Source organism: Rhodofomes roseus, assembly GCF_022264815.1.
Source record: "Rhodofomes roseus strain CIRM-BRFM 1785 chromosome Unknown C8Q71scaffold_17, whole genome shotgun sequence".
Lineage (NCBI taxonomy): Eukaryota > Fungi > Basidiomycota > Agaricomycetes > Polyporales > Fomitopsidaceae > Rhodofomes > Rhodofomes roseus.
In genome coordinates this window covers 557,060-577,038 of record NW_025952973.1, presented here as the reverse complement: position 1 = coordinate 577,038, position 19,979 = coordinate 557,060, and the positions used below count along the sequence as shown (strand labels likewise).

The 19,979-nt window shown below is 59.9% G+C and overlaps 8 protein-coding genes across 8 annotated transcripts; 4 read left to right on the top strand and 4 right to left on the bottom strand.

Annotated features, from left to right (window-relative positions):
- Positions 1 to 12: 12 nt before the first annotated feature.
- Positions 13 to 2,087, top strand: C8Q71DRAFT_177590 (glycoside hydrolase family 18 protein). The gene is made up of 9 exons (XM_047916779.1): positions 13 to 368; positions 418 to 540; positions 590 to 697; positions 752 to 768; positions 825 to 1,039; positions 1,098 to 1,660; positions 1,717 to 1,745; positions 1,805 to 1,927; positions 1,991 to 2,087. The coding sequence occupies exons 1-9, from the start codon at positions 116 to 118 to the stop codon at positions 2,051 to 2,053; spliced, it is 1,494 nt and encodes a 497-aa protein (XP_047776553.1). The 5' UTR covers positions 13 to 115; the 3' UTR covers positions 2,054 to 2,087.
- Positions 2,088 to 2,642: 555 nt separating this feature from the next.
- On the top strand, positions 2,643 to 5,254 carry C8Q71DRAFT_177592 (glycoside hydrolase family 18 protein). The gene is made up of 10 exons (XM_047916780.1): positions 2,643 to 3,013; positions 3,070 to 3,481; positions 3,529 to 3,651; positions 3,705 to 3,809; positions 3,866 to 3,882; positions 3,935 to 4,143; positions 4,205 to 4,773; positions 4,835 to 4,860; positions 4,917 to 5,039; positions 5,090 to 5,254. The coding sequence occupies exons 1-10, from the start codon at positions 2,885 to 2,887 to the stop codon at positions 5,141 to 5,143; spliced, it is 1,767 nt and encodes a 588-aa protein (XP_047776552.1). The 5' UTR covers positions 2,643 to 2,884; the 3' UTR covers positions 5,144 to 5,254.
- A 67-nt stretch (positions 5,255 to 5,321) lies between these two features.
- On the bottom strand, positions 5,322 to 6,788 carry C8Q71DRAFT_712401 (methionine aminopeptidase; the record flags this gene model as incomplete). The annotated part of the gene is made up of 7 exons (XM_047920854.1): positions 5,322 to 5,396; positions 5,451 to 5,519; positions 5,587 to 5,636; positions 5,688 to 5,892; positions 5,950 to 6,049; positions 6,120 to 6,268; positions 6,387 to 6,788. The coding sequence occupies 7 exons, from the start codon at positions 6,786 to 6,788 to the stop codon at positions 5,322 to 5,324; spliced, it is 1,050 nt and encodes a 349-aa protein (XP_047776551.1).
- Positions 6,789 to 6,875: 87 nt separating this feature from the next.
- C8Q71DRAFT_838994 (transcription initiation factor TFIID component TAF4 family-domain-containing protein) lies at positions 6,876 to 8,665 on the bottom strand. Its single transcript, XM_047926494.1, has 3 exons — positions 8,367 to 8,665; positions 7,995 to 8,314; positions 6,876 to 7,947 (listed from the first exon to the last, which is right to left on the bottom strand). Exons 2-3 carry the CDS (start codon positions 8,229 to 8,231, stop codon positions 7,045 to 7,047), a joined length of 1,140 nt encoding a protein of 379 aa, XP_047776550.1. The 5' UTR covers positions 8,232 to 8,314; positions 8,367 to 8,665; the 3' UTR covers positions 6,876 to 7,044.
- C8Q71DRAFT_860105 (uncharacterized protein) lies at positions 8,609 to 10,963 on the top strand (the record flags this gene model as incomplete). Its single annotated transcript, XM_047927748.1, has 6 exons — positions 8,609 to 8,696; positions 8,777 to 8,829; positions 8,890 to 8,983; positions 9,041 to 9,095; positions 9,148 to 9,322; positions 9,389 to 10,963. The coding sequence occupies 6 exons, from the start codon at positions 8,609 to 8,611 to the stop codon at positions 10,961 to 10,963; spliced, it is 2,040 nt and encodes a 679-aa protein (XP_047776549.1).
- Positions 10,964 to 11,260: 297 nt separating this feature from the next.
- C8Q71DRAFT_860104 (nucleoporin subcomplex protein binding to Pom34-domain-containing protein) lies at positions 11,261 to 17,524 on the bottom strand (the record flags this gene model as incomplete). The annotated part of the gene is made up of 4 exons (XM_047927747.1): positions 11,261 to 11,776; positions 11,832 to 16,111; positions 16,169 to 17,433; positions 17,484 to 17,524. The coding sequence occupies 4 exons, from the start codon at positions 17,522 to 17,524 to the stop codon at positions 11,261 to 11,263; spliced, it is 6,102 nt and encodes a 2,033-aa protein (XP_047776548.1).
- C8Q71DRAFT_874599 (60S ribosomal protein L23) lies at positions 17,486 to 18,315 on the top strand (the record flags this gene model as incomplete). Its single annotated transcript, XM_047928374.1, has 4 exons — positions 17,486 to 17,692; positions 17,749 to 17,872; positions 17,924 to 18,078; positions 18,136 to 18,315. Exons 1-4 carry the CDS (start codon positions 17,672 to 17,674, stop codon positions 18,313 to 18,315), a joined length of 480 nt encoding a protein of 159 aa, XP_047776547.1. The 5' UTR covers positions 17,486 to 17,671.
- A 123-nt stretch (positions 18,316 to 18,438) lies between these two features.
- C8Q71DRAFT_177524 (uncharacterized protein) lies at positions 18,439 to 19,976 on the bottom strand. The gene is made up of 3 exons (XM_047916778.1): positions 19,342 to 19,976; positions 18,947 to 19,286; positions 18,439 to 18,884 (listed from the first exon to the last, which is right to left on the bottom strand). Exons 1-3 carry the CDS (start codon positions 19,807 to 19,809, stop codon positions 18,562 to 18,564), a joined length of 1,131 nt encoding a protein of 376 aa, XP_047776546.1. The 5' UTR covers positions 19,810 to 19,976; the 3' UTR covers positions 18,439 to 18,561.
- Between the last annotated feature and the right edge of the window lie 3 nt (positions 19,977 to 19,979).

Genomic DNA, 19,979 nt, shown 5'->3' with positions numbered 1-19,979 from the left:
GCGGTTTCGCCGTTTGCTTTGCCCTTCTGACCCTTGGACATATCTGTCTTTACCTTCTTAACTTTTTTGTATCTATCTTGTTATCTGTGACCTTCCCATATTTTCACTGCCGAGCATGAGTGTCCAGCCTGCGCCTACTTCCGACTCGGCATTCGATTCCACATCCAGCTCAACATCCAACTCCACGTCTGTCCCGACGTCCATCTCGGATTCCAAGTCAACTCTTAGCTCAACGCCTGACTCAACGCCCAGCTCAACGTCCCGGTCAAACTCGACGCCCAAGTCCGGTGCTTACTACCCCTCCTGGGCGACCGCCGATTACGCACCCTCAAAGCTCGAATTTTCTCAGTGGGATATTCTATTCTATGGTGAGCGGCGCGGCGCATGGAACCCTGCACACAAGCTGAACTCTCGAAGCATTCGCAGCGCCTAGCTCTTCGAACGGAGTTGACCTGGATAGCGGTGATGCCTCGACGCTGAAGTCCCTCGTCAGTGCGGCTCATGCCAGCAACAATAAGACGAAGGTTGTACTCTCGATAGGTACATATCCCGTCTGCTCATGCGTTTTGTTTTGACGCGCGTGCCCCAGGTGGATGGGGAAACTGTAAATATTACTCCCAGATCATGGGCTCCAGCAATAGTAGAGATCTGTTCGTCGATGCAGTCGTGCAAACATATAATGACTACAATCTTGACGGTATGTTGTATCAGCCCGTCTTCGGCAAGGATACTCGAGCTAAAAAGGAATTAGGCATAGACATCGACTGGGTCGGTTCGGTCCTCATTAACCCTCGCCGCATCACCTTACTTTGCGCTTCCTTTAGGAGTTCCCAAACGATGATGGTGCCGGCGACGGGCAAGGAAAGTCGCCAGATGATGCTGCAAATCTGCTCACGTTCTTCCAAGCACTCCGCGCAAAGCTTGGGAACGATGCGATAATTTCAGCCGCCGTCACTGACCAGCCCTTCAAGGGACCAGACGGCAACCCGCTCTCGGATGTGTCGGATTACGCCAAAGTGATGACCTACGTCAACCTCATGTGCGCTCTCCCCTCGTCGTCCCTACGCCATCACAATTGACTCATGCCAATCCGACAGGAACTACGACACAGTCGGGGCATCGTCCACACCAGGGCCGAACGCCCCTTTGGGCGACCTCTGCGGCACGTCCACGCATAAACAGAGCAGCGCCCAGGCCGGGCTCAAGCAATGGACCGATGCCAACTTCCCCGCGAACCAGCTGATGCTCGGCCTGCCCCTCTACGGCTACGTCAGCAAGAGCAGCAAGACGGAATTACAGGAGCGCGACGTGAACTCGGATGGGAGCGACAAGGGGAAGGGCTCCTCCTACCTCGCACGGGTGCTGGCGTTGGGGGGGAAGCAGTACGCCGTGAGCGACGACGTCCGAGATGGCAACTCAGTGAAGAGCGAGCGAGAGTACAGCTCCGGCGACGACGACTTGCAGGCGGTGTTCGTCAACGGTGTGCGTGCCGGGCAACTCGACCCCTCTGCCAATCAGACGGCCGAGTTGGCGAGGTCGTCGGGGTCGGGAGACCTCGGCCAGTATATGGGCCAGCAGATCGCCTTCGGCGACATCGTCGCGCTGGGTGCCTTGCAGTATTCGGGCGGCAAGTTCACGGCTGCCAATGGGTACACCCTCGGTGGGCAGCCTCTAGTCCATGTTGGGTTCTTACGCTCATCTGATCGGTTCGTCTAGCAAGGGACAACTGCAGCGGTCATACTCCTGTGAGTTCATCCCGTCTTGGATTCAATTGTATGGGTGTCGCTGACGTTATCGGGCATAGTTTCTCTACGACACGTCGCGCGAGACCGTCGTTACCTACGACGACCCGACCTCGCTCGCCCTCAAGGCCCAATTCGTGGCGAGTTCGGGTATGGCAGGCGCATTCACGTGGTCTCTGGACCAGGTACGTGCCCGATTGCACTATGTACCCGAGACCCGCCAGCCACTGACTGACGCGTACGTGCAGGACTATGGCAACTACGTTCTACAGAATGCAATAAGGGTCGCGTTGGGCCTCACTGCCAATTGAGGTGCGGCTGCACATGTTCTACGTAGTCGACGTGGGGATTTGTGCCGATTCGTGTGTCCGGTTCTGTATCATACATTGTTTGTTGATCTGATAGAGCCGCTTCGTCCGGGGTGCCCTAGCCACTGATTGATGACTAGGACGACTTGCTCAGGCTTTTGCCACACTGCGTCATGTCGGCGTACCACCTTCCAGTAAGGATAGCCGTCGTACGTCGATGGGACCATTCGAATTGAGTCATTTCCAAGTCGGCTTATCACGAGGAGCCGCTCATTGTTTGTTCCGTAGAGTTCGGATGGTGTTCTGCAATAGGTGGGCACTGCGGAGTTAGCGGTCAGTTGTTCCTGCATACTGAACTAGAACTTGAAGCGTCGTGCTACTGACTGCTCGCCGTGACCAAGCGGATGGAAGTTCGAATGTGCACGCGACCATTGCAACGATGATGCCGATCCCCGATTCGTCGTTATCAGCTCTTCTGCGGGCATCCGACACGACACGCGCATAGTCTACGGTGGCATACCACTGCGCCTGCCAGCACGTCGAGGTCTCAGTGGAAGCGATCACAGTTCGGACAGACCACGGCGCATGGACGACGGGCGGTGGCGCAGGGGCCGAGACGGCTGGAGATGTCGCACTCTGCTCCGGGAGGAGACGACGATCGGGTTCCCAGCCCACCGTTGCTTGACATCAAGTCACCGGGGGCTTCCTACTCCATCCCTGCGTCTGGCCAAGTGCGGCACCTTTCTCGTCGCGTCGTCATATATAACCACGCCTACATGAGCCCGTCCGAGTCCCTCCCCGCCCGTCAGGACTGCCACCACGTCTGCGCAGAGGATGGCTGTTACACGGGCTTCCATCACCAAGCACACTACAGCGTCGTCGCCACGGCCTCACATTCTGTACATCGTCGAGGTCGTCCACGACGATGACACGAAGACAGAAGTGCCCCGACGCTATTCCGAGGTATGCTCCCCTTTCCTCCAGCGCACTCACGTTGGCGAAGACGCTCCTGCATCCAGTTCGTCGATCTGCATACGTCGCTCGGCGGCCCGCAAACGTTGCCGCCCAAACGCATCCTCGTCACATCCTTCATACCCTCAGCATGGGCAGACGACAAACTCATCGCCGAGCGCAAGGAGGGCCTCTCCGCGTATCTCTCCAAGCTACTTGAATCCCCGGCCTACGCATCGAGCCCTGCTCTGCTGAACTTCCTCGGCAGCACGCCGTCCATCGCAACGACTACCTCGGACTTCAACCTCGAAGATGCACTGCCCTCGACACTCTCCAGGAATACCGCCTTGCACGCCATGAAGGAGCTGGAGCGGGCACAGAGCACCACGCCGATCGCCGCAGGGTACTATCCCGATTGGGCGACCGGGACCATCGCTCCGCAGAACGTCGACTTCTCCAAGTTTGACGTCCTGTTGTTTGGTACGTGAATAGAAGCAATGCCCAGGGGAAGACTCACGTCGATCCAGCGTTCGCAACGCCGAACTCCTCCAACGGTCTGAACTGGGACTCGGGTGCTACATCGACCCTACAGACACTGGTCAGCAGCGCACACAACAGCGGCTACGACACGAAAGTCGTCCTCTCCATCGGTGCGTGCGATGCGTCAGCCTGATTTCATAGAACCCTCAGTAATGGCGGACAGGCGGCTGGAGTGGAGGCTACTGGTTCTCGCAGGTGATGAACTCGTCGAATAACGCAGCGTTCGTCCAGACCTGTGTCGACGCTGTGAACACCTATAACCTCGACGGTAATGTGCCACCCGTCTGCGTCCACGAATCTTTCACGAACAGAGCGTTTCGCTAGGGATCGACATTGACTGGGTGCGTCCGGCAGCCCGCTTGCAAGGTCATCATACTGACCTGATCGTCGCAGGAGTACCCCAACGAGACTGGGGCGGGCAACTTGCACTCCTCAGACGACGCCGCCAACCTCCTCACTTTCTTCACGTCCCTGCGCTCAGCACTGGGCTCAAGCAAGATCATCTCCGCCGCCGTGACCGACCTCCCTTGGATCGGTTCCGACGGCAACCCCCTCACGGACGTCTCCGCCTACGCCCAGCAAATGACCTACGCGAACATCATGTCCGTGCTGCTTCCTCTCCTCGCCTTGAGAGGACCATCTCATTTTGCCTGGGTCTTGCAGGAACTACGACGTTTTTGGCTCGTCGACCACCTCGCCTGGGCCCAACGCGCCCCTCGGGAACCTCTGCGGAAACTCCACAACGCCGCAGTACAGCGCGGAGGCCGCGTTCTCGCAGTGGACCGGCGCGGGCTTCCCCGCGGGCCAGCTCGTGCTCGGCCTCCCGCTGTACGGCTACGTCTCGCAGAGCAGCACGACGACGCTGACGGACTTCAAGCGCCCGGAGGCCGACAAGAGCAGTGCGAACGCCAGTAAGGATGCGGGTGCGAGTGCGGGTCCGGAGTTGCGGGCGTACCGCCAGCGCGTCTTGGGTTTGGCGGGCAAGCAGGCCGACGCGTGCCCGATCCCGGCGAAGGCTGGGAGCGCAGGTGCGCCGCCGAACTTCCTGAAGGGCGCGCATCCGCGGGCAAAGCAGGGGGAGCAGGGGAAGGGCGACGTGGAGAGGGCGCAAGATGCGGGTGACTTGAGCTCGTACTGGGGCCAGCAGATCGCGTTCAACCAGATCGTGGCGCTGGGCGCGCTGCAGGAGTCGAGCGGCGGGACGTTCACGCAGGCGAATGGGTACACGGAAGGTGCGCGGCGTGTGTTTGGTAGACGCTGGACTCTTCGAGTTGACTGGGCTTCCACGCGTAGGCTGGGATAATTGCAGTGACACACCGGTACGCACCTCACTGTCCGCGTCGGGCGAGGTCACTGATCAGCCCGGCTTGAGCAGTACCTGTACGACACCGCCCGGACGACGGTCGTGGCATACGATGACACCTACTCCCTCGGTGACAAGGCGTCGTACGCCAAGAGCGCAGGGATGGCGGGATGCTTTACGTGGTCGCTCGACCAGGTGGGTCATTCAGGAGGATTGAGATGCTTGACTCACGTTTCTGCGTGCAGGATTATAACTACGTCTTGCAAGATGTCATCCGGTCTAATTTGGGGTTGTCCTGACCTGGAGCAGAGGCTGCGCGAGGATACCACGTTTCTCTGTATTCTGGATTTTGTATCATTAGGTTGGGCTGAAATGGAGGCGGGGCGATTGCGATCGTAGTGGGGGAAGGTGCCGATGGCGCACATAATTTCGTCGCAGTAGAGTTGCATGACTGCTCTGGCAGTGCAACGCCCACAGCTACCGCGTCAATACGTCCGCGCCAGACTCCGTGATCAACACCATGTGCTCCGCCTGTGCACTGCGAGCACAATTCTGGTTCAAAGCTAGTCAAGGACAGTACAACCATAAAAATAACAGCACGCCAACCTCCGTTGATGCTGTCCAGCCATCAGGGAATATCCAGGCTCTTGGATTTGAACCCTGTACGATGCACGGCTGGGTATTGGCGTATGTCTATATCAGCAACTATACAACGTCTCTCGCTATGTCGGTCAGCACTGACCTCGATCGTGAAGCAATGGCCCGGACGCATAACTCCAGGATTGTCGTTCACTGGGTTCGCCGGATCAGTACTCAATGCGTTTCGGCAGTCAATGCACTCACGATGGTGTAGTATCCAGGGCGACTTGTGGAAGTCTTCGCCAATTCCGTGGCCGGTGAACTGCGTCGAGACGGAATACTTCGTTCCGCGAAGCAGCTCATGGATCGTCTTGCCTATCAGGTTCAACGGCTGGCCAGGGGCGCACACGCCAATCGCGGCCTCGAGTGCATCTTCGGTGATCTTCACCAGTTCACGGCCCTTTTCGTCCTGAGACATACGGTGAGGTTAGGGTTGCGCCGCGGGGCAGGGAAGGGGGGCACGCACGACGTCGCCGACGAGGAAGGTGCGGGAGGTGTCGCCGTGGAAGCCGTGCTTGTAGACTGTGATGTCGATGTTGACGATGTCCCCGTCCTGCAGCGGCCGTCTTGCGGGCGCGGTCGTCGGCTGTCGTCAGTCCTCCGCGGCAAGCGTGGGCACGGCTGAACGCACTGAACTGGTCGGGGATGCCGTGCGTCACGACGTTGTTGATGCTCGTGCAGCACGACCTCGGGAAGCCGCGGTAGAGCAGGGGCGACGGGTACGCGCTGTGGGAGAGGACGTAGTCGTGAAGCTGGCCGTCGATGCTGTCCGTCGTCACCCCGACCTGTACCAGCCCGTCAGGAATCAGCTCCGAGACCGGGCCTCTGAGGACCACGGAGAGCTGTACGGCTCTGCGACCCATCCGGGCCTCCGCGCATCTCGCAGGCACACATCACACGCACCTCGACCAAGCTCCCCGCAAACCGCAACACGTCCCTCGCAAGCCTCGCCGCCTCGCGCAGTCGCCGCTCATCCGCTCCCCCGAGCTGCGTCGGCCGGTCCTCGAGCACGAGCCGGACGCCCTCTCCGCGCGCGTAGGGCGGGCGCGCGATGTGTGCGGGCACGGCGCGCGGCGTGATGTGCGACACGCCCCAGACGTAGGGCTCCTCGGGGAGGATGACGCCGAAGGCGCCGAAGTCGTAGTCCTCTTCGCCGTCTGTGTCTTCGGCGGGTGCGGAGGTGTACGGACGGAGGGCGGGTCGGCTGAGTGCGGTGTTGGGAGGGTTGCCAGTTGGGCGGAGACGGGATGATGTGCGAGAGGGCCTCGATGTTCGAGCGAGATGCTGGAGCGAAGGTAGTCTCATGGTGTGTGTCCAGGCCAGCAATGAGCGCGTTTACGATAGGTACATCGACGTACTTGAGAAAGGGCGCGGCGCCCGCGAGAGCCGCCCAGCCACCGGCACCCATACTCAAATTACAAAAAGTCATGCATAAGTATCGCAGAACACGGCATGGGACGCCGTTCATCCCAATGTCAGGGTTTACACGAGCCAGAGCAGTGGCAGAACATACAAGTACAGCGTCCTACAACTCGAGAAACTGAGCATGAGGACGCGACGCTCAGGTCCATCCCCTCGCCGAGCCCCTGCCTCCGCCGTGCCCCTTCTCCTTTTCAATCACAAACAGCGCATCCCGCATCGTGATCGGTCTCCTCGAGTCGTCCTCCCTCTGCTGCGTCGGGTTCGACTTTGCATACGCCTTCGCCCACGAGCCCGACTTCGCCGACGCCGCAGGGGCCGTCGTCGTCGCGGGCGTCGTCGCACCGCTGCCCGCCGCCCCGCCGCCGGGCTTCGGCTTCTGCGGGGCGGCGCCCGCGGTCGCCTGCGTCATCCACGCGTACTTGCCCGTGCCGAGGCCCGCCGCCTGGCTCGCGACCGCGTTCGACATCTTCTTCCGCGCGTCCTCCGACATGTTGCGCGCCGTCACGCCCGGGCCCTCCTTTTTCTTCTTCTTCTTTGGACCCTCCTCCTCCGCGCCCGCCCCGTCCGCCCCGCCGCCCGCCCCGCCCTGCGCGCCGAGCGCCGAGGCTTGTGCCGCCGCGGCGTCCACGCGCTCCTTGCGCTCGCGCCGCACGCGCATCTCCTCCTCGCGCTCGACCTTCTCGAGCGCGGCGAGCTGCTTCGCGACGTCGCGCCGGACGGTCACGCTCCACATCGGCGAGCTGTCCTCCTCGTAGAGCGCCGCGGGCTGGTCGAACTGCGCGTCCGTCCGGTGCGCGGCCGCGGCGACCATCTCGGTGAGGAGGTCCTGCAGCCGCGCGCGGAGCGCGAGCGCGAGGTAGTTGACGGTGTCCTCGGGGATCTTGGGCACCTGGTGCTGCGCGCCGAGGGTGCGCATCGTCGCGCCGAGGTAGCGCGTGTCGAAGTTGGGTTTGGCGGGTTGCTTGCGCGAGCGGTCTTCGTACGGTCGGTATGACGCGTATGAGTCGTAGGTCCCTGTCCTTTGTAGTGATTCTTCTTCGGCCTGGAGGACGTCAGTCGTCTGCCGGGTCGTGAGGATCAAGGACGCACCCTGAGGTCCACCCCTGCGCTCCCGATCGCGTCATTGAGCGTGGCAATATCGGTGTTCGTGGTCTCTGTCGCCGGCTGTTGCGCCGTCACGCGCGAAGTCGACGCGACCGGCTGTGTCTGCGCGGTGGACGCCGGGACCGAAGGCTGGGCTGCTTGCGGAGGCGGATAGGAGTACTGGTATGGCGTCTGGCTGTAGTACTGGTAGTATCCGCTGCTGCGCCGCGACGTCAGCGGCATGAGGAGGATGTAGACGCGTGTGGTTTACGTTGGCTGCGGCGCCGGCTGCGAGGTTTGCTGAAGGGCGGGGTCAATCGGGACCTCTGAGTCTGTGCTGAGTTGTGTGCTTGAGCGTGGACAGAGGATACGACGTACGGTTGCCCCATTGTGCCGCAGAGAAGGTGGGCGCGGTCGAGGGCGTTGGTGTGGGTGCGGGAGCAGGAGTTGACCTATCGGATTCGGTCTTCATCTAGGCTTTCTGCGTCAGCTTCAGATGCGGAAGACGTGAGACGGTGTGCGGCTGGCTGAGGCGGTCGTGTGGACAGAGTCAGACAGACGGAGCAGTTGTGGCGGCCGCGGTCAGCGAGTCGCAGGGCACAGACGCCCAGTGCGCGGAGATGTCCGAGGGTCGGCCATTGGTCGGCGACGGCCCGAAGAGCTCGAGGCGCGCGTCGGTGGCTGTCGATCGCGCGTTCGTCACACCGAGTGGGTGACCTTGGGGTGACCCAAGGTGACCCAGTCCACTCGCCTCAGACGCCTTCCCCTCACTCGCCCTACTGCTCTAGGCGGACTCAGCGGATCACTACGCCGGAGATCCCACCAGCACGGCCCTAGTATGGTGAGCCCCGCATCTCAGTACCGTCGTGGACGCAGCCAACGACAATGCTTCGCCTACTAGGTCGTCTGCCAATACTTCCTACGCGGACAATGCAAGTTCGGAGACTCGTGCAAGAATGACCACCCGCGCGACGGCCAGCGCAGTAGCTTCGGAAGTACGTCTCTATCGTCCTAAATATCTTCTCTCCACCCCGCTTACGGAATACACACAGACCAAACATGGAGCTCAAGCTCAGGGGGCAACGCACCTGCCCCCCAACTATTCACGTTCGCCCCTTTTGTACCCGTTCGCGCGCCCCTAAGCTCATAACACACCCAGCGTAGACTCAATAACGCGTGACCTCGACCCGCGGTACGATCGCCCGACATGGAAGCTGTCCACATACGCCCCCGCCAAGCACCAGCGTGCCCTCCTACAAATACCCGAGAGCTCTCCCGAGGAGCTCCGCGTCCGAGCACTGCAAGCGGCACAGACCGGTAATTTCAACTTATACGTAAGTGTGTTGTCTTGTGTTGTACCGTGCGAGCACTGACTTCGTGGCGTCGCCCGCATAACGCAGGTGCAAGAAGAGGCGACCAGCTTCGCAATGGCAGACCAGGAAGTCCAGAAGGCCGCGAACAACACTCAAGCCATGTACCAGCGCGCCAGGCAGAACTACGAGGAAAGCGGCGCGCGCCCCTTCGCTTCCCTCGCCGGAGGGTCGCAGCCCGCACCCGGCCCCGGTAGCGGCGGCGGGGCATTCGGACAGCCCGCACTCGGGCAGAGCGCGTTCGGGCAGGCTGCCCAGGGCAAGTCAGCTTTTGGTCAGCCTACACAGGGTACCTCTGCCTTTGGCCAGCCTGCCCAGGGGACGTCCACCTTCGGACAGCCTGCTCAAGGAACCTCTGCATTCGGTCAGCCTGCCCAAGGGACCTCTGCATTCGGTCAGCCAGCATCTGGTACGTCCGCGTTCGGTCAGCCAGCAGCGGGTACGTCTGCGTTTGGCCAGCCTGCCCAAGGGACGTCCGCGTTCGGCCAGCCTGCCCAGGGCACATCAGCATTTGGCCAGCCCGCCCAGGGTACCTCTGCCTTTGGTCAACCGTCGACTTCAATCTCAGCGTTCGGCCAAGCGGCGCAAGGCACCCCAGCATTCGGCCAGTCCTCACTCATCAAGCCCGCCACCGGTGCATTCGGCTCGACACCCTCCGGCGGGGCCTTCTCCGCCTTCGCGAACCCTGCCAGCTCATCAGGCGGCACTCCCAACGCAGGTGGCGGCGGCGGGGCCTTCTCAGCTTTCGCAGGCCAACAGACCTCCGCGTTCGGCCTCGCCACCTCTAATCCTGCCCCCAACGGCTCCGTCTTCGGCCAACCGTCCTTAGGCAACGGAGCGGCGCCAACAGGCTCGCCTTCGGCGTTTGGGGGAGGCAACACGAGCGCGGCACCAGCGTTTGGCGCGCCCTCCGCCTTCGGTGCGCTCGCGCCACGACCCGCGGCGACATCCGCATTCGGGACACCCGCCCCTGGACAGGGCACAAGTGCGTTTGGTGCGCCTGCCGCTGGGCCTGGGCCGAGTGCGTTCGGTGCACCCGCCGCTGGGCCTGGGACCAGCGCGTTTGGCACCCCTGCGGGCGGGGCGAGTGCCTTCGGCGCCCCAGCGGGCGGAGCGAGTGCCTTCGGGACACCAACGGGCGGGGCGAGCGCCTTCGGGACACCGGCGTCGGGCGCAAGCGCGTTTGGCATGCCGGCGGCGGGGACGAGCGCGTTTGGCTCGACGACGCCCGTGCCGCAGTCCGCGTTTGGCGGGGCGCAGACACAGACACAGGCGCAAGGACAGCCGGCGTCCGCGTTCGCCTCGACGACGCCCCAGCAACCGCCCCCACAGCCCGTCTCCGCCTTCGCGTCCACCCCGCCCACTCAACAACCCGCACCCGCCGCCCCGTCCGCGCCCTCGCCCGCGCACGCCAAGTCGAGTAAGCCTGACTTCGCGATGGCGCTCGTGACGGTGCGGTGGCAACCCGGGCTGGACAAGTACGACGACATGCTCCCGCCCAACTACGTAGAGATCCTGCCGAAGAACATGTTGGACGCGTTCGGGGCAGAGAGGTTTGAGTGGGGCAAGGTGCCGGAGTTTGTGCCGCCGAAGGAGGTGAGGTAACAGGAGGGAGGGGTGGGATTTGGTTTGGAGTGTATGTTACGTCTTGTATTTTGCAGTTGTTCTGTTATTGTATGAGGCCACGCCTCTGATCTCATATATACACCACGCTCGCGCTGGACTAGGTCGAGCGGCCCAGAGAATCAGTCATTATTCACGCTCTCAGAGGCGGAGTAACCAACAGAGCAAGCTCGAGGAGAGACATACTTGCTACATGTACAATAACAGCGTGAGGTCATCACAAACACAACAGAACATCACAAGTCCTAACAATACACATGTAGCTACCAATCGACGTGTTCATAAAGAAATCCGCTCCTGCACAAACCGCGCCAGTACCGGCGTCAAGTCCACGTTCCCCTCCCCGAGCACCTCCCCACTCTTGGCCACAAGTGGCTTCGCCTTGTTCAGCAGCCCCAACAGGTCGCTCGCCATCTCGCCCGTCATCCCCCTGCGCAGGCGCTCCGCAAGTGGCATGGACGAGCGCCGCCGCGCTTTCAGCGCATGCGAGTCTGCGGGCCCCGGCGGCGTCTCCGCGCGCATGTCCTCGTCCATGTCGCCCGAGCTCACGTCGAACTCGGGCTTGGCGACCCACATCGCGAGCTGTGTGACGGCGTAGAGGAGGACGGCCTCGAGGTTGCGCCGCGCGGGCCGCACACTCTCGCGCACGTCGAGCGCGGGGACGGACGTAGACCCGGGCGCGACCACCTGGGTGGCGGGGCGGTTGACGAGCTGTCGGAGTACGTCGACGGAGCAGTTCCCTAGCTCGAGGAGGGTGCCCATCGACGTTGGCTCTCCCAGTACCACCTTTGAGTGCTGTCGAGGTCGTGTCAGAACGCTGGACTGCACTTCACTTAGCGAGATGACTTACGGGTACGATGAGAGCCTCCTGGGTTGGCCAATCCTCTTGCTCCCCAAGGAGCACGACCTCTGTGCCACTGATGCTGCATAGTGTCGACAGCAATGAACCCGATAAGCGGAACAGCCGGTGCATCAGGCGTGTAAGGAACGGTCTTCGCATGGGGTCTACCGCGTCCGCCGACGAGCTCACCGACGACTTGCTCTCCGCCTCGAACTTGTTGCGCTCGTCCGCGGTGATCGGCTCGAACAGGCTGGCGAGATGGTTCGGATGTGTCAACGCGTAATTGAGCTGCTGCACCAAGAGAAGTGCGTCGTTCGTGAAGAACCGGAGCACCTTCTGTACGGCATCGCTCGCCTTGTCTGCAGACGAGTTCTGCGCGATCGCGGCGAAGAGGTTGACGACCTGTTCCATCTCCTCCAGCAATGGCAGAGTCAGTGCGTCCCCGATTGTCCATGACAGTGCGCGGTGGATCTGATCGCCCCACAGCTGGACGAGCCCGCTCGCTTCCGCGTCGAAGAAGTGACCGTGTCGACCCAGGGACATGATGACTCCTGCGATGATCGCCAACATCGTGCAGTATGTTCGATGCGCTGGGCTTCGCTCATTAGGAAGTTCTGGTATAGCGACGTCGATCATCCCGATCCGAATCGCCTGGCTGAGTGGGTTTTCGGTGTATGCAGCTAGGATGCCCTCGCTGGCCAATTTCTCGGCCGCTAGCGGGATACTTGCCAAGGCCATATGGAAGGTCAGGATATGAGGCGCATATAGAGGCTGCTTGCGCGCCCTGAGGAGCGACAAGTCCGAGATGCCGACCAGGTCGATGCGGCTGAAGAGACGCAAGCTCGCGCGCACGACGTCAGTCTCCTGGCAACGCGTCAGCCAGAACGTATGCGAGACGTTGACATCTGTCCGGGTGCACTGTTCGAAGACCGCCACGAATAGTTCCAGGTCCTGGTCGAGGTCAAGATCCAAGGCAGCGCACGCTGCATCAAACTTGATGCGTAAGCTGTCGATGACAAGAACGAGTGCTGCGTCGAGCATAGCAGAGATGGAGAGCCGTTGTTCTGCGTTTAGAGTCTTTGATCGTCTTGCGAGGCTCCTGCTATGGCGCGCACAGAAGTAAACAATCTGCAGAAGAGGCCTATGGAATGGAACCGGGCTTTGGCCCATTAGGGACTTCATGGGAGGTTGCGAATGATTCAAGATGATGGCCCGTGTATTCCGAACCAAAGTCACGAAGTGTTTGATCTCTTCTGCCTTGTCAGACGTCGAGAACCACACCACTTCAAGCAGAGACAACAGTACAGATAGTCTGGCCGAGTGGATGGTTGACATCATGTCTCCCGAACGTTTCTCCGCCGCAATGCTCTCCGAGACTGACGCCGCAAGGTTCAGGAAGTTCCGGCGGAGAGCTTCATTGCCTCGGAGGTAGGGAACAACCCGCAACAGCAGATACTGCCATGATTCGGTCAGAGTGGTCTGGACATGAGCAAGTGACAGGTTGAGGTTGATTGCCGTGAGCTTTCTGTGCGCCTCGACAACTTCCACAGCATCGCCACGCACGAAGACTTGTAACCGCAACTGCAACAGCCCGGTGTTGAACGCAAACGCATCTCCGTAATCCCGCTCGACGACAGGTTCTTGGATCCGTAAGGACTCCAAATCCAGACTAGGGAAGTCGGATTTGACTTGCTCTGCGAGTGCATCGTGAAGCTCCGGATCATAGGCACTTGCAGCTGCTTCCGCGACGAGCTCTGTAAATTGCTCCTCGGACTTGAAGAGGGCTTCGATGGCAGTATAACTCGACGGCTTCTCGGAGGTCGACTGGTTAGGCTGTGCTTCCGCCACGAGCCGTATGTCTTCCGCCAAGACGTGCGCCGCATGAGCTTTGACGGCGGTCCGATACGCATGGATAGACACAGCTTCATGCAGGTCTGAACGCCGTGCACCGTCAATGTCTACGTAATCTTGGGTCTTGTAGTCAGGCGGGGGCCCAAGTTCCTCGCTGACGATCGCAGCCAATTGCTCGAAGAGGGCCGTGTCCCGACGTATGGATTCCAAGTACGACTTGTGCTCATGCCCGTGTTGCCATACCACATCCAGGAACCGGAGGAGAGATGCGAGCAACTGGGGGTTCAGGTCTAGGAGATCTCTCCACTCTTGCAGCATGTCACACGCTACGGTTACTGCGCTCGTCGACTTCGTGAGGGCTCCATCATCCTGGGCCTTTTCTTTGCCTTTGGCTGAGACCTTTGGAGTAGGCACACGGAAGTGGCCAGTAACGAAGAGGCGTGCAAGCGCAGGTTCCTTGTCCACTGCTAGGATGATGAAGTTCCATACCGCGTTCCGCAGGTGAACGTCGTCATACGGATGTTGAATGATACGAACAAGAGACGCAACCATGCTCTCCGGATCCGACAGATGGCCAATAATGGTCGGGGGAGGACCTTGTGAAGATGACAGTGACGAACACAGAGCGAAGAGGACCCTGACGGATAGAACACGGACAAGGTCGCCCATGCCCCGGTCTTTCACGTATCCGGCAAGGGCATCAACAGGATCCACTCTTGATGGACCCCCGTCGAAGGTGGTGACACTTCCCCCAACCTTGGCGCAGAGGGCCTGCTCGAGTAAAGACGGCTCTGTTGAGGGCATGATGCGCTCCTTAGAGATCAAGAGCAGGCGAGTAACTTCGAGATGGGACTCCATGAGTGTGACCAGCCGTCTTGCATCGCCGATCCGTCGCGTGGCATAGAGCGTTTTCAAGAATGACCCTGCATTCGTCAAGGAAGACACGAGGGGCGTGATGGTGGAGGTGGTCGCCTTCACCATGAACGCATCCGCCACGGCTCGGCTCAGCGCTGCAAACGGCCCGTCGTTGGGCAGCGGCGACGACTGTTTGAGGATGTCCGAGTACAAGCTTGACACGCGTCTACCGATCTCGAAGCGGTCACCCAGCTGAGCGTACTTCCAGCCCATGTGCTCGACCCAGATCTCCGCATGAACAAACCGAGCGGCACGAAGCAAAACCTCTTCCTTCACCTGTTGCAAACGGGGACTATGCTGGAGGACCCACAGTGCGTTTGCCGATGCCTCGTGGAAGAGTCGTTGGACCAAATGCAAGAGCGCGAGAGTCATGGTATAGTGACCGGACAACCTCTCAGCCGCAAGCACCGTAGAGGCTACGCCGATGGCCTTCTCGGACCCAAAGAGAGATGCTGTCGAACGGACGTAGAGCCAGACGCGGTTGGAATACCGAGGGAGGGCAAGAAGAGCGGCGAGCACGCTTATGGCTGAGGTGATGAGAGGTGCGCGTACAGTACTCCTTGGTTGAGTTGAGGATCGAGAGAGTGCCTCCTCAAGTATCATTGTAGTAAGCTGCACCAAGTCTGGTGGCTGTGCCTCGACCATAGTGTGTGCGACCACCGGGTTCCCGCTCTCCAACGACTCCAGCAACTGCTCCGCGAGAAGCGGGTTGTCCTGGATGACACTGCGAATGAGGTCCAAGACGTCCATGACGATGTTCTCGTCACCATCGCGGTCCATCTCTACGCCTATGTCCTCGAGCCGCAATGCGAGCGATTTGTGTCCTGCCTTCTGCGCGAACGATATGTCCTGGTAGGCACCGCCGGTCCCCGAGTGCAATCGCCGCCGGTTCACGTAGTCCGTCAGCAGCTCCAGCAGGAGCTTCCACCCCGAGTGTTCGTGCTGCCAACAGACCACAACCAGGTCCCCACCATCTCCGCTGAGCAAGCGACCCGTCGACTTGGGCGGAAGGATAGAACCGCCAGGAAGTTTGAGAGGCCGCAGGTTCATGTAGGTGACGCCCGTCGTAACCGAAGACGAGCCGTACCGCTCTGGTAGTCTCTCGTACAGTGCATGGGCGCCTGTACACGAATGCACCGGTATGACTTGGGTGTATGTCGTGAGCTTGTCGAGGTAGTAGAACACATGGCGCGTGCAGATCTCGCGGTCATCCTCGAGCGGGTGCCCCTCCGCGGCATAGTCCGTCGTCGAAAGCGCATCGGTATCCAAGAAGCCCGCACCCGTCATCGCGCGAAGCAGCCGGACGAGCGGCCGGAACTGTATGGGGAAGCGCGATCGTGCGACGTCGAGGATGGCGCGCCGCGCAATGCCTAGCTGCCAGTCCGACTGCCAGAACTGACGACAGATACCCATGACAGAGAGGCTCTCGCTTCGCCCGAAGAGCGCGATCCAGACTTCGACAAACGATTCGAAATCGGGAATAAGCTCGACAGGGACGAGCTCTGTGATCGCGATTACGAGACCTGACAAGCCACATCAGTACGACGGCGCAGCGTGTGATACGCATCGGATGTACACACCTTTGAAGACGGACCGATATGCCACCGTGTTGGGGTCAACAATGGCAGAGTTGTCACGAAACGCCGTCGCAGTCACAAAAATTGGCGACGCTGTGAGCAGTACGAGCATGAGCTTGAACAGCCCAGCGTCAGGGTCGAGGCATGTCTTGGCCATCAAGTTGTGTGTAGGCTCTCTGTCCTTCGAGTATGACTTCCCTTGTTGTGGCAGAAGGGAGTCGAAGAAAGGCTGGTACGAAGGCGGAAGCTCTTTGGTCTCTGACGCGGCCTTGGATAAGCGCGAGAGTACGAAGGCCCATGCCATGAATGTGCACGCGTAGTGACTCTCCGTCTGTGACAAGACGAGCTCGTGTATTCGCTTGAGTGACTCTGGGGACGACCAGTATATCTCTGGGTCCGCGGCTTCGGCGGCAAGCTGGATGCCACCAGGTTCTGCGGCTCTCTCCAGTTCGAGCACCTCCAGAGTGATCAGGATCCAGAGTGCGGCGCAATCCTTTTGCAGCTGAACGCCCTCCTCGTCGAGAAGTAGTGTGGAGTTCTGTTGTTCCGTGCCTAGGTTCGTGCCATACGCTGACTCGTATATCCGCGCCACAAGGGGACCGTTTCGCGAGGCGTAACTCCACATCGTCCAGTAGAGGACCTCCAGCAGCACCAGCTGTTCCTTCGAATTCTGACGTGTCCAGGCGGCGGCTTGCCGCGGGTCATTAGCGACGTTGTCGGGGAGGTTGGCTTTGACCTTCTTCATGTACTCGTCAAGGAGCATCTCCGCGAAAGCGTTCCCGTCGGGGATGATACTCGGCAGAAACTCGGTCGCAATGGCGTGAATCGCATCGCTTTCGTTTTCATTCGCGCGGAAGAGTGGGATGAGCGTGCGCAGGATGTAGAGCCGTTCGATGTAGTAGAACGGTGTGATGGCCTCCACGAGCTCGTCCACGAGACTGGCGCCTTCCCTCGAGATGGAGTCTGGCGCACCTTCGTTGAACAGAAAGGAGCGAAGAAGGACGAGCGCGTCGACCTCGTCAATCCCCAGCCGCGAGCTGATGGCCAACACGCATTCCTTGTCCTCCGGCTCGACGCGTATGACGATCCCGTCGCGCAGGGTCACCGGGCCCGAGTCGACCTTTTTCCTCGACGCGTCCGAGGGCTTTCCAAATGGCGCTGCGACATTCCTGAGCTGAATAATGCGCGGTTTGAGCAGTTCCGAGATCTGGTCGAGCGTGTGGCCCTCGAAGCTGCCCGAAAGGACGGTATGGAGTTCTTGGTATGTTCTACGCGAGTCAGACACGTCGGGAATGTTTGGAGAAAGCAAGACACGCACACATCTATGAGGTCCGAGCGTTTTGAGGACTCTCCAGACATCCTGGACGGATGGACGCGAAACAGGGCAGGCCGTAGACGCGGTCAAGCAGTTCGAATTTGCAGCCACTTTGCCGCCACTTGCGGTGGCAGCCTGCGCGCTTAGACGTACCAGCTCTCTCTTGGTCCACAACTTGCAGGTCCCTCAAAATGTCCCAGGTGGTCGGGAACGTATGTGTTCTAAGCTCAAGGTTCAATCCGAATCGGCTCAATGGTTTCTATCGTAGACTGCGCTAGCGTATGCCCGTGTGTGGCATCACGTCGACGCTTCGGAGCGGGTACTGGGAAAGTTGGCAGAGCGCATTGCTATCGTGCTCATGGGCAAGCACAAGCCCATCTTCGACCCGAGTGGTGAGTACTTCTTGTACTACCTTGACAAACTTCTTTGCTGAGTGGTCTCAGCGGACTGTGGTGACTACGTCGTCATCACGAACGCACGGAAGGTGAAGGTGTCTGGAAACAAGGTCGACCAAATTGTGTACCGGCACCACACAATGTTCCCCGGAGGTCTGAAGGAAATTCAGTACAAGGATATGATGCGGAGGAAACCCGACGAAGTGCGTAGCAGCAGTGTCTGTCCGCTGTCCCTTCTCTGACCCTAGCTGGTGACGCAGATCATCCGAAAAGCCGTCTCAGGCATGTTGCCGAAGAACAAGCTGCGCGACAGAAGACTAGCGCGCCTGCGGATATTCGAGGACTCGGACATGGGTGTGTTCCAACACAACATCTTGAAACGCTGGGAGGACGGCACGCTGGCGCAGTCTACGCCGCAAACCAAGGTTCCCTCTGCCTGAACGCTTCATTACATGTCACTACTATTATATAGGGGTTCGTAATATCTCTTCGGCGACGGTACATCGAGCAGGTGATGTAGGCTGGGCTCAGCGCAAGTCCATCGCGTCGCGACGATTTACAAGAGTCGACGGCCAGGTATGTATGTATTCAATATGACAGCCCTTATCTGTAGCTCGAAGTGCTGCAGAGGTCTCCGCTGCCAGGTGGGCTGCGAAATATCTACGACAATTGGCTATACAACGAACCTATGGGACATAGTCCTCGTCCTCCGAACTGTCATCCAAAAATGGAACCGAGACCTTGGGCAGAACAACGCCTCTGGTCCGCCTACCGGGTGTCTCTATGTCTTTGTCTTTGTCAGGCTCCTCAGCCACCTCCTCGTCCCCGACGTCCTTCGCTTTTCGACTTCGGACCTTCCAGCTCGGCCGCCCATGCTGGCTCTCGAGGAGACTGTTGAGTGCTGCTTGCTTGCCACGCTGAGCTTGTCTGTCTGCCTCCATCTCTGCGTCCCACTCATCCGGTACGTCTGCGGACAACAGCTGCGCGATATGTTCCTGCACGAACATTGCTAAAGGATTCGGTATGAACATTGGACTGCTGGCGAACATGAGCGACAGACGATACACTCACAGATTGCCATGAGAGCGGATCCGTCGAAGGCTTTGTACATGTCAGGACTTGCTCTCCTCTGTCTTCGACTACGCATCTGCGGCTTGTAGTTGCCACCATTTGCGTCTTCATCCTCATCGTCCTCGCTTTCCGAAGCCGAACTAGACTCTTCCTCTGTAGAACTCTCATGGGGAGCAGGCTCGTCAGGGGGTTCGCTGCTTCTTGCGCCGTCTTCCTCCTCCTGGAGTCTCTTTCTCCGCCTGGCTTTCTTAGATCGGCGGGCCCCTTTGGTGCTATCGCGTAGCTGTCCCATGGCTGTGTAATAATTGCAAGCGAAGTAGTGCATGCATTTCAACGTTTCCTGCAGGAGGCCCGTTGGACTGACGTTACATTTTGATGGGCATTGACGCACTCACAGCTGATGGCGTAGGGAGCACCCAGTCCGCAGGAGGTTCCGACTCGGATAGTCTACTTGAAGACGCCTTCGGGCTGCCCTGAGCTGAAGGACCGCCTGACGGTGTAGCCGCAATGAAAGACTCATCCTCGTAGAACCGTCGCCGCTTCCGTGCCCTATTGTCCTTTAGCTGTTCCTCCTCATTATCCTCTGTTGCCCGCTGTTTCCCCTTATTCTTCGCCGGTAGTTCGTCCTCATCCGTACTCGAACTCTCTTCGTCCGCGTCCTCATCGCGTGGTTTTGCCCATCGCTGCTTGACGTTGCCTGTCCCGCCTGCGTCGCGCGCAAACCAATTGCCCTTGGTGTCCTGCGCTGCGTATTTGGATGCGCGGATGCGCAGGTTCTTCTCGCTGTTCTGGACGCGAGTTCCGTCGGGATGCAGACGAAGAGACGCGAGATCGTGGACGGTGCTCAGACGACGCGTTGACATGGTGAGTGTCTGTCCAGGCAACACGCAGCTAGCCCAGGCGCAATACGCAGACACGGAGTCTCACAGTCGTGGAGAAGCTCGGGCTGCCCGCCAATGGCGGATTTGCGGTGGCCATATATGGGCATGCTTGCCCTGTTTGGGCGGATAATGCCCGCGTAATGTGCCTGGCG